The following is a 12538-nucleotide window of genomic DNA, read 5'->3' as shown; positions in this document are numbered from 1 at the left end:
TCCCAAATATATTCATCCCTAAAAGCCTGGTAAAGTGATCTACTTGTTTCAAATATTCCACTCAATTCTCCCATTTATGAATTTTTATGGCATTCACTGCCACATCATATTATGCAGATGACTATTACATGGTGCCTTCAATTTTATTGGACTCCCAAGTAACAATTTTTTGTCTCCTCAATTGAAATGTAAGCACCTTGAGTCAGTTCCAAGTTGCCTATCCTGTACAGGAAAATGTAAAAGCTCTCTCATAACAAGCACTGTAATTCTGTATTTTGGGTATCTGTATGAAGTTTTGGAAGAACAGTCACCCCAACATGTAAAAAATCAAGTTTTCAGAGCACCATACTTTGACATTCACCACTGAACTGTGACTAGTTTAGCTGAGGTTAATCCAGGCTAAAGGGAAAGATCTAGAATTAAGTTTGCATTGGTGCAGATCCTTCCCTATAAGTAAGTAAGGAGTGATGCAAGTGAGCCCCTCGCACACAGGCGGCAGCTGCTTTAGAAAGTGCAGCACACCCTCTGGATTGCAGAGCTGTGCAGGTCCTGATTTTACATAGGATAAATTATTCATTCTGTTAGGCCCAGTCACTTAAGTGGCAATAATCAGAGAAGACTTTTAGAATTTCAATATGTAATAATATTCAAAATATGCAAGTAAAACTTATAGGCCGAAGAACATACCTAGAACAAGACCAAAGGGCTCAGAAGATCAGTCATGACAAGTACATGCCACACACATCCAAAAAGCAAGGCAAGGCCTTTCTTTATACAAAAAACTGGAACTGCTTGCCCTTATTCCACAGCAAGTACTATTCTAGGCACCAGCAAACACACAATTGTAAAACATTATATAAAGCCAGAGCTTAAGGAATGAGAACTCAAGGCTAACCTAAACTTTTTTTCCAGAGCAGCAAATCAACTAATGTGTCTCAGTTGATTATCTTGCCTCAGGAACAAAGGAAGGAATGAAAAGGATTTCTTATGCCTCTTCTATAACAAAATAGTCTTATTCATTAGCCAAGTATATTTTATGCCTCCTATACAACAGACAATGTGAGCCACGAGGTATACAAAAACTGACAAGATACTAACCTTGAAGCTGTCCTCAAAAAAACACTAATAGCAAGACAACAGGATGAATACAATAATAGAAGCAGTAACAAAGAGAAATAACAGATCATATCTCTAATTGGCTAAGACTTTCAATATTTCGAAAAAAATAAACTCTAAAAGTATGTTTTATGTTTACAGTAATCCCACGAGGGCAGACCCTACATCTTCTTATTCCTGTTATGCAGATGGAGAAATTGAAATAAAGAGAGGATAAGAGAGTCTATTAAGGTCATCTCTCGTGGCAACAAAAATGCTTAGAAACCAAGTTTATTTACTCCAAGATAGACATTTTTTTTCATAACTAGATGGAAAAGGCAGATGTTCTTTTTATGTTTAGTACTTCTCTGTGCAAGAATACAAGTTTACAAGATTATATGCAGGATAATCTGTGGTTGTGAAAGCAACCTTAGCTGGTTTTGAAGTGTTATTCCATGGTTAAGTAAGCAACATACAAGATATTATTACTAGCATAATAAAGTGCCCACTGTACATATAAAGCATAGATGGAAAAGGGTTCTGTCCTTGTAAAGAACAGTCATATAAACATTTCAACAAAAAAGTGACATAATTAAACTACAGAAGTAGAAAGAACATCATAAACAATTACATATTTAAGACACTAACGATTTTATAGAGCAAATGGGGGAAGGGGTGCCATGAAGCAGACTCTTAAAGGATTAAATGGAGAATGAAGCCCACGTGGATTCATAACAGTCTTCAGATAAAATCTTACTAAAATGTTCATCACATTTCAATAAATTATTAACTTTCTAATTCCTTCATTTCACTTTTCAACTTTACTCAAAACCATTATACAAATACTCCACTCTCCCATTTCTAGGAAAGTTTCAATTCTGTAAGTTTTCCTACCCAAAAGAAATACGATTTATAACAGAGGTTCCCATCAGTGTGGCTTTCATAAAGAAAAAGAGAAATGAAGAAAGAAAATTATATATGATTACCCTATTTTCCACCCTTCAGTTGCAACCAAAATGAAATAAATTTGAGAATTTTTCTTCTGTGTACAATAAAATTTATATATACATGCAAGAATCACTTCATAAAAACTAAAGGAAAAAGCACTCTTTCATTTTCAACCCCAGTTTTAAACATCTACTCTATCTGCTTGATAACCTACTATGTTTTATAAATACTACTATTCATCATGGCCTTGGAAGTTCTGTTTCAAAATTTAGCACATTATAGATTGATAAAGTGGACAAAAGTAAAAAGAAAAAAAAATTAGAATTTAAATTACTAGGAAAAATTACTTTAAGAACAGGCTAAAGGTAAAAATCATGATCATTCTTCTAAAAGAATAAGGACTTCTTTTCATTATTATTTTTTTTTTTTGTACTGAGGATCAAACTTACTGCCTCACATTTGCCAGGCAGCTGCTTGTGCCACTGAGCTATATTCCTGATAGGATCTCTTTTAAAATACAATTTGAAAAAAAATTTTTTTTAATTTTGTATTTTCTGAATACATCCAAGGGTTCAAACTTTTAGCCAGTTATCTTCCTTCTCAATATTTGGTGAATTTTGAGGGTAATAAATAACAATTTAAATGACACTCCTGAACCACTACAATAGGCTTACCAGAATTACCACCAGTATATCACAAAAGTATTTCAAGATACTCTTCAAGTTGTAAGACTTGGTTTCATTGCAATAAAATATTTTCACAAACAACAATTTAAAATCTAAATTGTAAGCATGGTAAACTTTTCAGGTCGGAGAGGAACTAAACCTGAATTCATTATGTGTTAGTCCTCAAGAGGAAACTACTGGACAAAATTAGATCCTAAATGAAGTTAAGGAACTTACTAAACATGCAGCACTAGTGACATCTAGTGTTAACAACTGCAAGCCAGCTGCACTACCATTAAGTCCTCTCAAATGCTTAAGAACTATTCAAAGTTTCTCATGAAAAACTTGTGTAGTATATCAAAAAAATCCATAATCAAATAGTTCCATAGGTGTCCCTCCAAGACATTAAGAAATAGAGAGTAAAGACCAAAGAGTAAAAAGTATTATTTCATGTGATCAACATCTTAAACTACTCCGGTTCATTCCTTATGCTCCAGACTACAGTGAATGCAGAGGTAGTCTAGGACATGTTCTGTGAGTTTCATAGGCATCTAAACTTCTGCTCAGACTGCAAAAAAGAGTACTTAATAACACAGAGAGAAGAATTTAGGACATTTCAGAATTTCTTCAAGATGATACAAAGAGAACAAGAAATTTTAGTGACTATACTGAGAAACAAGCATACATTTCAGCCCTTACTACATTTCTGGGGCCTTGAAAGGTTCACTTATTAATTGATATTTTTTTCCAAGGGCTTAGAATTTAGCAGCATAGATTAACTCATTATAGTATTCTTATAGTTTTATACTGCAAGTAAATCCATATTAAGCAGAATTTAACAATTACTTTTGGCCAGGATAATACTGTGTAAAAAGTAGATGGTACTTACCTATTTGTTTTGGAATGTTCATCCTTTCCCCGTTTAACTCCAAATATTCTTGTGATCAAGGAACTAAAGAGAAGTGTGGATGAATTTCGTACCTAATGTAAAAAATAAAGGGTTAAGAAACATTCATGGCATGAAACCACCATTTATAATGATTAAAGTAGATACTCAAAATCATTACCCTTTGTTGGGCATGGAGTTGAAGAAAAAATCATTTATGCTCATAAGATAACTTTCAAAAGAAACTTTATAGAAACTGACTCAGTGACTTCCTCTTAAATTGAGCTCTTTTTTGGTATACTTTTGCTATTAACCTGTTTTCATGAAGTGTTCATATTTGCATCATCAAACACCATTTGTTTTTAAAGAGGAAAATAAAACTATTTTTTCATACCCTTCCTGAAAATGAATATTCCAGGAAAGACCTAAACTCTTTGCATTTTCTTTCTGTGATTACCTACCTATGAAAAATTACTTGTAGGACTTAATGTCAAAGCAGCCATGTAATTAATAAAACCAAGAGTGACAGATATTCAAAATGTTACTTATTAACCTCACGAGGCCAGTACTCAAGAAACCCTACCCTCGAAATTATTTGAAATAAATAATAAAACAAAGAGATAAGAATTTTAATTAATGAACCTGAACCACTTCTCCAAGATACTAATAGAACGTATCTTTTCCAAACCAATGTGCCAAGATGCTTTGGAACTACCCTGCCAAATCAGAACAAAGTTGTGCAATCCTACACTGCCTTCCCTACAGTATGCAAGGCACTATTACCAGTAACACATCCAGAAATAGAAAACACAGCTACCAGAGGGGTCATGCTCTCATTAGGTGGATGTCAACATATGGTATGTTAAGTAGCAATATAAACAGAAAGTTCATTTAAAATAACAAAGCAGCAAGCCAGGAGTGGTGGCACATTCCTATAATCCCAACACTTGGGAGGCTGAAGCAAGACCAGCCTGCACTACACAGCAAGCCTCAGGCCAGCCTGAATTGCATAGCAAGACCCTGTCTCAAAAACACAAAAAGTAGGAGTCGGGGATTTAGCTCAGTGGCATAAGTATCTGCGTGGCAAGTGTGAGGTCACGAGTTCGATCCCCAGTACAAAAAAAAAAAGACAAAAAGTAAGTAAATAAATAAAAGTAATAAATAATAATAATAATAATAATACAGGATTTAGAAAATGGCTTCCTAACCACTGCAGTAAAGATCACAAATTCATATGCCCCAAGGACCTGCAAGCAACGGAGGCAACAGTGAACTGTGGCTAATGCAATCACTACTCAGCTTCAGCTGACTTGTTGCCACTAGGGAATACAAGCCCAGTGTTGCCCGATCTGTTTTTTTCTAGAGAAACTTGAAAGCCTGGTTTTTATGTGAAATATTTCAATTTTGAAATGTTGGCAACAAACTAAAGAAAAGAAAGGAAAATCTACCACAGAGGCCAAATAAAACACAGCAATGGACATTTGTCCTACTGGCCTCCAGATTATAACCTCTCTTCTAGAAGCCCCAAGCTGCATTCATCCCTGGTAACCCTGAAAGTGGACTTTATGGATAAACCAGCATAACTCATATCAAAACTGCAATGAAACCCTAAAATCAGAAGATCTACTTGTGTTCATTCAACCGTCTGCAAACATTCATGGAGTTCCTACCACGTGTCCTCTCTAGTATCTATTATATGGATATTAAGCATTCCACCTGTTACCTCATCAGTATTGCCTCTGCCCCAACTCAGGTCTGGCTTACCTCCTACCCAATCTACTCAAGTGGTTCTCAGACTCATAGATCTAAGATAACTTAGCAAAGACCCTGTTTTCTTTCAGAAATCATATCAACAAAACACAAAACAAGGGGTGGGGATATGGCTCAGCGGTAGAGCACTTAAGGAGCATGCAAATGGTTCTGAGTGACATGGTCACACAGTGAAACAACAGAAAAAAAGGAGGAAGGGAGGGCTATAGAGGGGCTAAATGAAAAAGAAAAAAAGGGAACAAAATCACAAACTCCGTTTTGCCCTAAACAAATTTTTGTTGGCAAGGTAAAATCAGGAGTACCTGGACATGTTAAGAAAAGCATACTTTTGCTTGAGTCAGTAGGCTGAAGGCAGGAGGCACATGATGTCTCTTAGTAATATTCAGATAACAGTGGATCCTAGTACAGTCAGACTGATTCACCCTGCTCTAGACTGAATGCTTGTGTTCCCCGACGCTCAAATTTAAATGTTCAAATTCTAACCCGCAAGGTGATGGTATTACATGAGGTGAGGAAAATTTAGGATTCAATTAAATAATGAGTGCTCTACCCTCATAAATGGAGTATTAGTCTCCATAGAAAAGGCGCTAGACCATTCACGGACCAGGAGTAGAGAGAAGAAGGCCACACCAGGAAGCAAGCCTAGTCTGGGAACCTGCACGATGTGCGGGCTGCCGCAGGACTGGAACTGACAAACCCCAGCCCCTTCTGGCAACCAACTCGCCACCCCTATAAGTGACAAGTGACGGGCTTATCTGGAGAAACATAGGCTGTGATGATAGCTATGGAGGTGAAGTGCAATCGGATGTCTGTGGCGCTTTGGTGTTTCACTCACATCGCAGGTCTGGGGCCACTGGTCTGACCATACATTCAGAGGACAGCAGTACGCAGTGTGGCATCTAGGGGGGATCTCCTTCTGAGGGCTGCAGCCATTGTTGATTCCCTATGGTCTTGTTTTGGAAGTCCTATACCATTTCCATTGTTTTACTGAGTTGGGTTTTATTTTCTTTTGTTTTGTTTGATTATGTCAAATCCGATGACAAGAGCAGCTACTTCAAAGATAGCAAGAAACATTATGGTAGCAATTTTGGATTTACTATTGGCTATTTTTGAAGTCCTTTATTGCATTCAGTGTTTCATTTTTATTTTTTCTATTCTAATCTGTTCTGTTTGATTTTTACTATGTCTGAAGTTACCTGCAGCTATTTTGAAGACATCAAGGGGCATTATGATAACTATTGTTGATTTTGTAATGTTTTTAAGTCCTACGTCCCTTACACTAGTTTGTTTTGATTGGTTTTATTGTGTTTTATCCTCTTTAAAATAAAATTTTAAAAATTAAAAAAAAAAAGAAAATATACTAGAGAGAGGCATGCCTTGCCCCTTCTACCACATCAAGATGAGTCAGAAGATCACCCCATGAACCAAAACACAAACCCTCAGTAGACAATGAATCTGCCAGGATCTTAATCTTACATTTGGTCAGCCTCCCGAACTATGAGAAATAAGTTTCAATTGCTTATAAGACAGTTTGTGGTATTTTGTTAAAGCAACTGGAACATACTTGGATACTCACTATACAGTTTCCTTAATAGTAGCCAAGGATGATCATTACCTATCTCTGTAAGTACACCAAAATGGTAATATTCTATCAGGCATTCTACATTACTTATTTATATTCCCAGAGGAAAAATTTTTTAAAAGAGCTTTCCCTCACCAGCTATTTGATTTCCCTGTTAACTCTGTCAGTATAGAATTATTTCCAAATATTTATCAATTCAATTCATGGCATAGCAACCTCCAAAGGGGATCAAATGATTGTATTTTATTTTAGAAACTGTATATTTCATTTTAAAAATCACTTTTTATTTCATTGAGGGAAATTTCAAATGCCATAGAATTGAGCATTTTATAAAGTATTTTAATTGTTTTTATTATATTCCCAAAGCAAGAAATTGTCAGCACTAAATATTTCAATAATCACCACTAAATATTTACCCTAATGAAACCCACATGCATTACTCATCATTCCCTATCCTCAAACAAATGAAAAGCACTAACCTATGTTTTTCTCTATAAATTTGCCTATTTCAGAAACTATCTATGCGTGGGACCATCGCTAGGCAGTCTTTTATGCCAGGCTTCTTTCACTTAACGCAACGCTCTTGGGTTCACCATGCTGCTGGCTGGTATCTTATTGTACAGATACACCACATTTTTAAAGTCTATTCAGCATCTGATGGGCAGTGAGCTTGTCTCCTTTTTTGATTGTCATGAATGATGATGCTGAGAAAACTTATGTACAAGCTTTGTGTAGACATGTTTATTTCTCCTGAGTTATACTTAGAAGTTGCAGGCAGAGTCAAAAAGTAACTCTGTTTAACCTTTTGAGGAATGCCAAAGTGGTGGTATCATTTTCTATTTTCATCAGCAATACAAGAGGGTTCCAATTCCACCAGTTTTCCAAATCCTCCATAATAGTATTAGTGCCCATCATTTTTTGTTTTATTAAGTATTATGGTGCTGATTTGCTTCTCTAATAATTAATGATCTTAAGCATCCTCTAATGTAGCATCTTCTTTGAAAATGTATTCAAATTCATTGTCCATTTTAAATTGAATTACCTTTTGGTTATTGAATTCTAAAAGTTCTTTGTATGTTCTGAATACTAGCCTCTAATTAGATATATGACTTACAAATCTTCTCTCTCATTCTTGGAGTTGTTTTTTCATTTCTTAATGGTGTACTTTGAAATGACATTTTTATTTTAACTGTCTAGTTGACCTAATTTTTTTTGTTGTTTGCACTTTGTGTCATATCTAAGAAACTTACCTATTTCAAGTTATAAAAGTTTCTACTTTTTCTTCTAAAAGTTTTATAACTTTACATTTAGGTTTTTGATCCAATCTTAGTTATTTGAAGATGATACGATATAGGAACTAATTTCATTCTTTTACATGCAGCTGTCTAAGTTGTTCTAGTATTATTCTCTCCACTAAAGTCATTTTTGTTCATTAAATGCTGGACAATCAATCCTATTCTACTGATTTACCCTTTTTCTAACACCACAATTTTTTGTTTATTATTGCTTTTTTACAATTTTCAAAATTAAGATCACTTAGTTCTTTTTCAAAAACTATTTGCCTATTATGGTTCTTTTGCATTTTCCTATATATTTTACAATCTGTCAATTTTAGCCCAAAAAACCAGGTGAGTTTTTAAGAGGTTATATTAAATTCATAGATCAATTTGAGGAATACTGCCATCTTTTTTTTTTTTTCACATTTTTTTTCTTTTTGTCTTTTTATCGGTACCAGGGATCGAACTCATGACCGCCTGCTTGCAAGGCAGGTGCTTACGCCGCTGAGCTAAATCCCCAGCCCTGAATACTGCCTTAGTAATAATTTATTACAGTAATAATAATTAATAATTAATTGAAGTCTTAATAATTTATTGTAGTAATGAACATAGGATAGCTCTTGATGTTTTGGCTATATAGTAAGTTCAAGGCCAGCCTGAACCACAAAGCAGTATCTTGTCTCAAAAAAAAGGAAACATGCCAAACCCCTGTTATGACTTATGTCTGGCTGCTCCCAAACCTCACACGGTCACAGGTGGGGTTCTCAGGATGGTTGGCTTTGGGTGTGACATGGTGCATGTCATGCATCACTTGCTTTCGCTTTGCTTCTTCATTATTTTGCCACCTTCTGCCCCTCCATGAACTATTTTTCTTCTGTGATGCCATTCTGCCTTGCAGCCAGTCCAAGTGAAACCTCTACAACCATGAGCTAAATAAACCTTTTCTCTGTAACTTTGGGTGTTGGACATTTTGTCTCAGCAATGAAAAAAGTAACAAGTTTCAAGGTAGCTGAAATTCTCCTCCTTTCTAGTCTTACAAAACCCAAAGCTCTCCTCTACAATAATAGCACAGTATTTGGAGTCAGTAGATTTTTGTCCTTAGATAAGACTGGGTCTTTATTGATGAAATATCACTTATATTAGCACCACTGAGATGAATCAGTGTAATGTAATTGATGCCAGGTACATGAAAATACTCAGTAACTACAGCCATTATGACTATGTCTTATTTATCCTTCCATTTCTAATGCTTAACATATCATCTGCAAAACAATAGGCATATCTATTTGCCTACTATGCTTATAATAAACGTTCTCTGTACTTCAAAAATGTCTACCCCAAAACCTGAAGCACTCATTTCTGATACTTTCAGTTTTGTCAAAAAGGTGGCGGGAGGGGGAATGATCACCAGGTTTAACTCTGCAAAAGCCTTTTCACAAAAAGTATTTCTTTTATTGTCTGGAATTAAGCTTAAGGAAAAAAATATTGATATTGCTGGCAATCAGTTTTATGATCTCTTATTTTCCTGACAATCAACCCACATTTCTAGCTCTCTGACCACACACGAAATAAAGGTATTGCTCTGTTTCCTGTAAATGCAAAAGGTAAATACTATGTTCTCAAGAGCAGTTATGCAATACTCCTAGACAGAATTCCAGAAGTCTGTGTCTCTTACAGGAAGATGCCCAAAGTTCCAAGCAAGAGTTGGCAATCTTGAGGATTCCTTTTCACACTGGAAGTCAACGCCTTTGGCTGCCACTGAAATAGACTGACTCACAATTACAGGCTTCTCATCTAGGTATGAAATGACCATGCAACTCACTAGCTAGAAAGACTGACTTTCGAGTAAATATTCTAGTTTAAAATTTTGCTTTATTTTCTCCCCTCCCTTTTTTAAAGCCCTATTTCAAGCACCTACAAACCATTCATTATTTTTCCTTTATTCTAGAGGACACAATGACACAGGAAAATAAAAAAATTATGAAGTTTCTTCCAGAAATTAAGAAAAAGCACATGAAAGCTTATTTTTTAAATCCAGTGGGTGTACTGGGTACTTCTCATATCTTTAAGCTCTGAATCAAAACATTTTTGGATAGTGATCATACTGCAAATGAAAACATGACTCAGTACTTCACCCATTTTAATGTTTTGTCTTTTCAACTTTTGATAGACTGTTTACAGTACCTAATCAACATAGTAATACACAGAATATGCATTACAAAGCACCCAAAAGGAAGATACATTAACAGTCTAAGAGCTGTTCTGCTTCTAGATCAATATTAGCAATCATTAGGGAAATGCAAATCAAAATCAGACACCACTTCATATCAGCTTAGGAAGGGCAAAATTAAAAAATGCAAACTAATAGGTATTGGTGAAGATGTGAAAAAACTGGAACTAGTATGTATTGGTGATTTTGCATATGCAGTAGTCCTGCTGTTGTGGAAAATAGTTTGGCAGTTCCTCAAAAAGCTAAACACAGAATTATCACATGATATACCTAAAGGAACTAGAAACAGAAACTCAGATAACTAGTACATCAATATTTCACTGCTGTGCTATTTATAACAACCAAGAAGTGGAAACAATCTGAAAGTCCATCAACAGATGAATAGATTTTTAAAATATGTTGCATACGTATAATGAAATATTATCCAGCCAACACAGATAAACCTCAAAGATATAGCAAGTGAAATAAGCCAAATACAAAGGGACAAATACCATATGATTCCACTTACATATTACATCAGGCAAATTCATAGGGATAGAGTAGAATTGAAGATATAAGAGATGAGAGGAGGGGAGATGAAGAGTTAGAGATTAAGTTTTATAGATGAGAAAGTTTTGAAAACGCATAATGCTGATGAACATTGTGAGCATACTTAATAACACTGAATTGTATATTTTTAAAAATGGTTAAACTAGTAAATGAAAGAGAAAAATAGAACCAGCAGTGGTGGCACATGCTTGTAATCCCAGAACTCTTAAGAGGATGAGGTAGGAGGATCGCACGTCTGAGCCAACCTTGGGGAACTTAGCAAGACCTTATCTCTAAATTAAAAAAATGGCTGAGGATGCAGCTTAACATGAAGCCTGGGTTCAATCCTCCAGTACCACACACACATGCACACACATACACACACACACAGAGACAACTGTTTAAACAAAAGTAGCAACAATGTGACATGCATTTATAACAACATAAAAATAACATGTATAATAATAGTACAAAGATTGTGGGAGAGAAAAAGAATACATTATTATTAAGTTCTTAAACTTTAAATTGCATGGTATAATATCACTTAAAGGCAGATCATGATGTTAAAGATAAATGATATATAAACCCTAAAGCAACTACTAAAATAAAAGTTACGGCTAAAAGAAAAATCAGCAAGTAAGATAAAATGGAACTATCAAATATTAAATCATAACTCAATCCCAGAATTTATTCATCCCTTAGAGAAACCCCTTGATAAAATGCAATATGTATTTTTTATCGCCCCATGAAAGGTCAGTTTATTACAACCTACTCAGAAGCATAATTAAGTCAGTGAAAATAAATGGCAAAAACACTCACTGCCCAGACTGGTGAAGTAAAGCCCAGAATTGCAGCCTTGGCTCCATCAGCAACAAAAGGAATGACATTTTCTCCCAGACGTGTGTCTCGGAACAGTGCTCGGAGGATATTTAGAGCATGGACCTGAAAGAAGAGCTCAAAATCAGATATGGGTTGAAAACTATGCTAATTCTAAACCTTGCCTAAGATTACAAAAAGAAATGGACAACCTACAAATGACAGAGCAGATTAATACGATGTATTCAATAACTCATAATTAAAATGAACAAGTTTGAAAAGTGGGGTGGGGAATTGGAGGAGGAGGGGAGTGGATTAAAAATAAACCAAGAAACTGGCCACAGAGTGTGCAGCTCACTCCTCCCCAGCTGACTGTTACCTGCAGGACCTGCAAACATGTACCAATAAAATGAAAAACTAAAAAAAGATTTGAAAAATGTAATTTAAAAGTTCGCTTTAATAAACCATATAGAATCTCACACCTAACAAATACATACATATTCTTTTTAAGGACACATATAACATTTATAACATTTATAAAACCTAGCCACAAATAGTCTCAATAAATACCAAATAATTACTACTTTATATTCTTTGACCACAGTGGAACTGAGTTAGAAATAGTTTTTAAAAATACTTTCTAAATTGATTAATCAGAGAAAAAAATTTTAATAAAGCTGAACAGTAATGAACCTACTGAAGAATGCACCTTAGTAAAACTTAAGAAAGATATACTTAGAT

General features: G+C 35.0%; 1 protein-coding gene across 2 annotated transcripts in view; it reads right to left on the bottom strand.

Annotated features, from left to right (window-relative positions):
• Positions 1 to 12538, bottom strand: part of Thada (THADA armadillo repeat containing) — a 315049-nt gene that overhangs the window by 229047 nt on the left and 73464 nt on the right. For both annotated transcript variants that reach the window (XM_063229252.1, XM_063229250.1), the window contains 2 exons: positions 11801 to 11923; positions 3598 to 3689 (listed from right to left, as the gene is read on the bottom strand). In XM_063229252.1, coding sequence (XP_063085322.1) covers positions 3598 to 3689; positions 11801 to 11923 — 215 coding nt within the window. The remainder of the gene's footprint in view (positions 1 to 3597; positions 3690 to 11800; positions 11924 to 12538) is intronic.

Source organism: Cavia porcellus, unplaced genomic scaffold (assembly GCF_034190915.1).
Source record: "Cavia porcellus strain 051 isolate PalLab524CR breed Dunkin Hartley unplaced genomic scaffold, mCavPor4.1 scaffold_1, whole genome shotgun sequence".
Classification (NCBI taxonomy): domain Eukaryota; kingdom Metazoa; phylum Chordata; class Mammalia; order Rodentia; family Caviidae; genus Cavia; species Cavia porcellus.
Note: the sequence above shows the minus strand (reverse complement) of the source record. Positions and strands in the feature narration are given on the sequence as shown.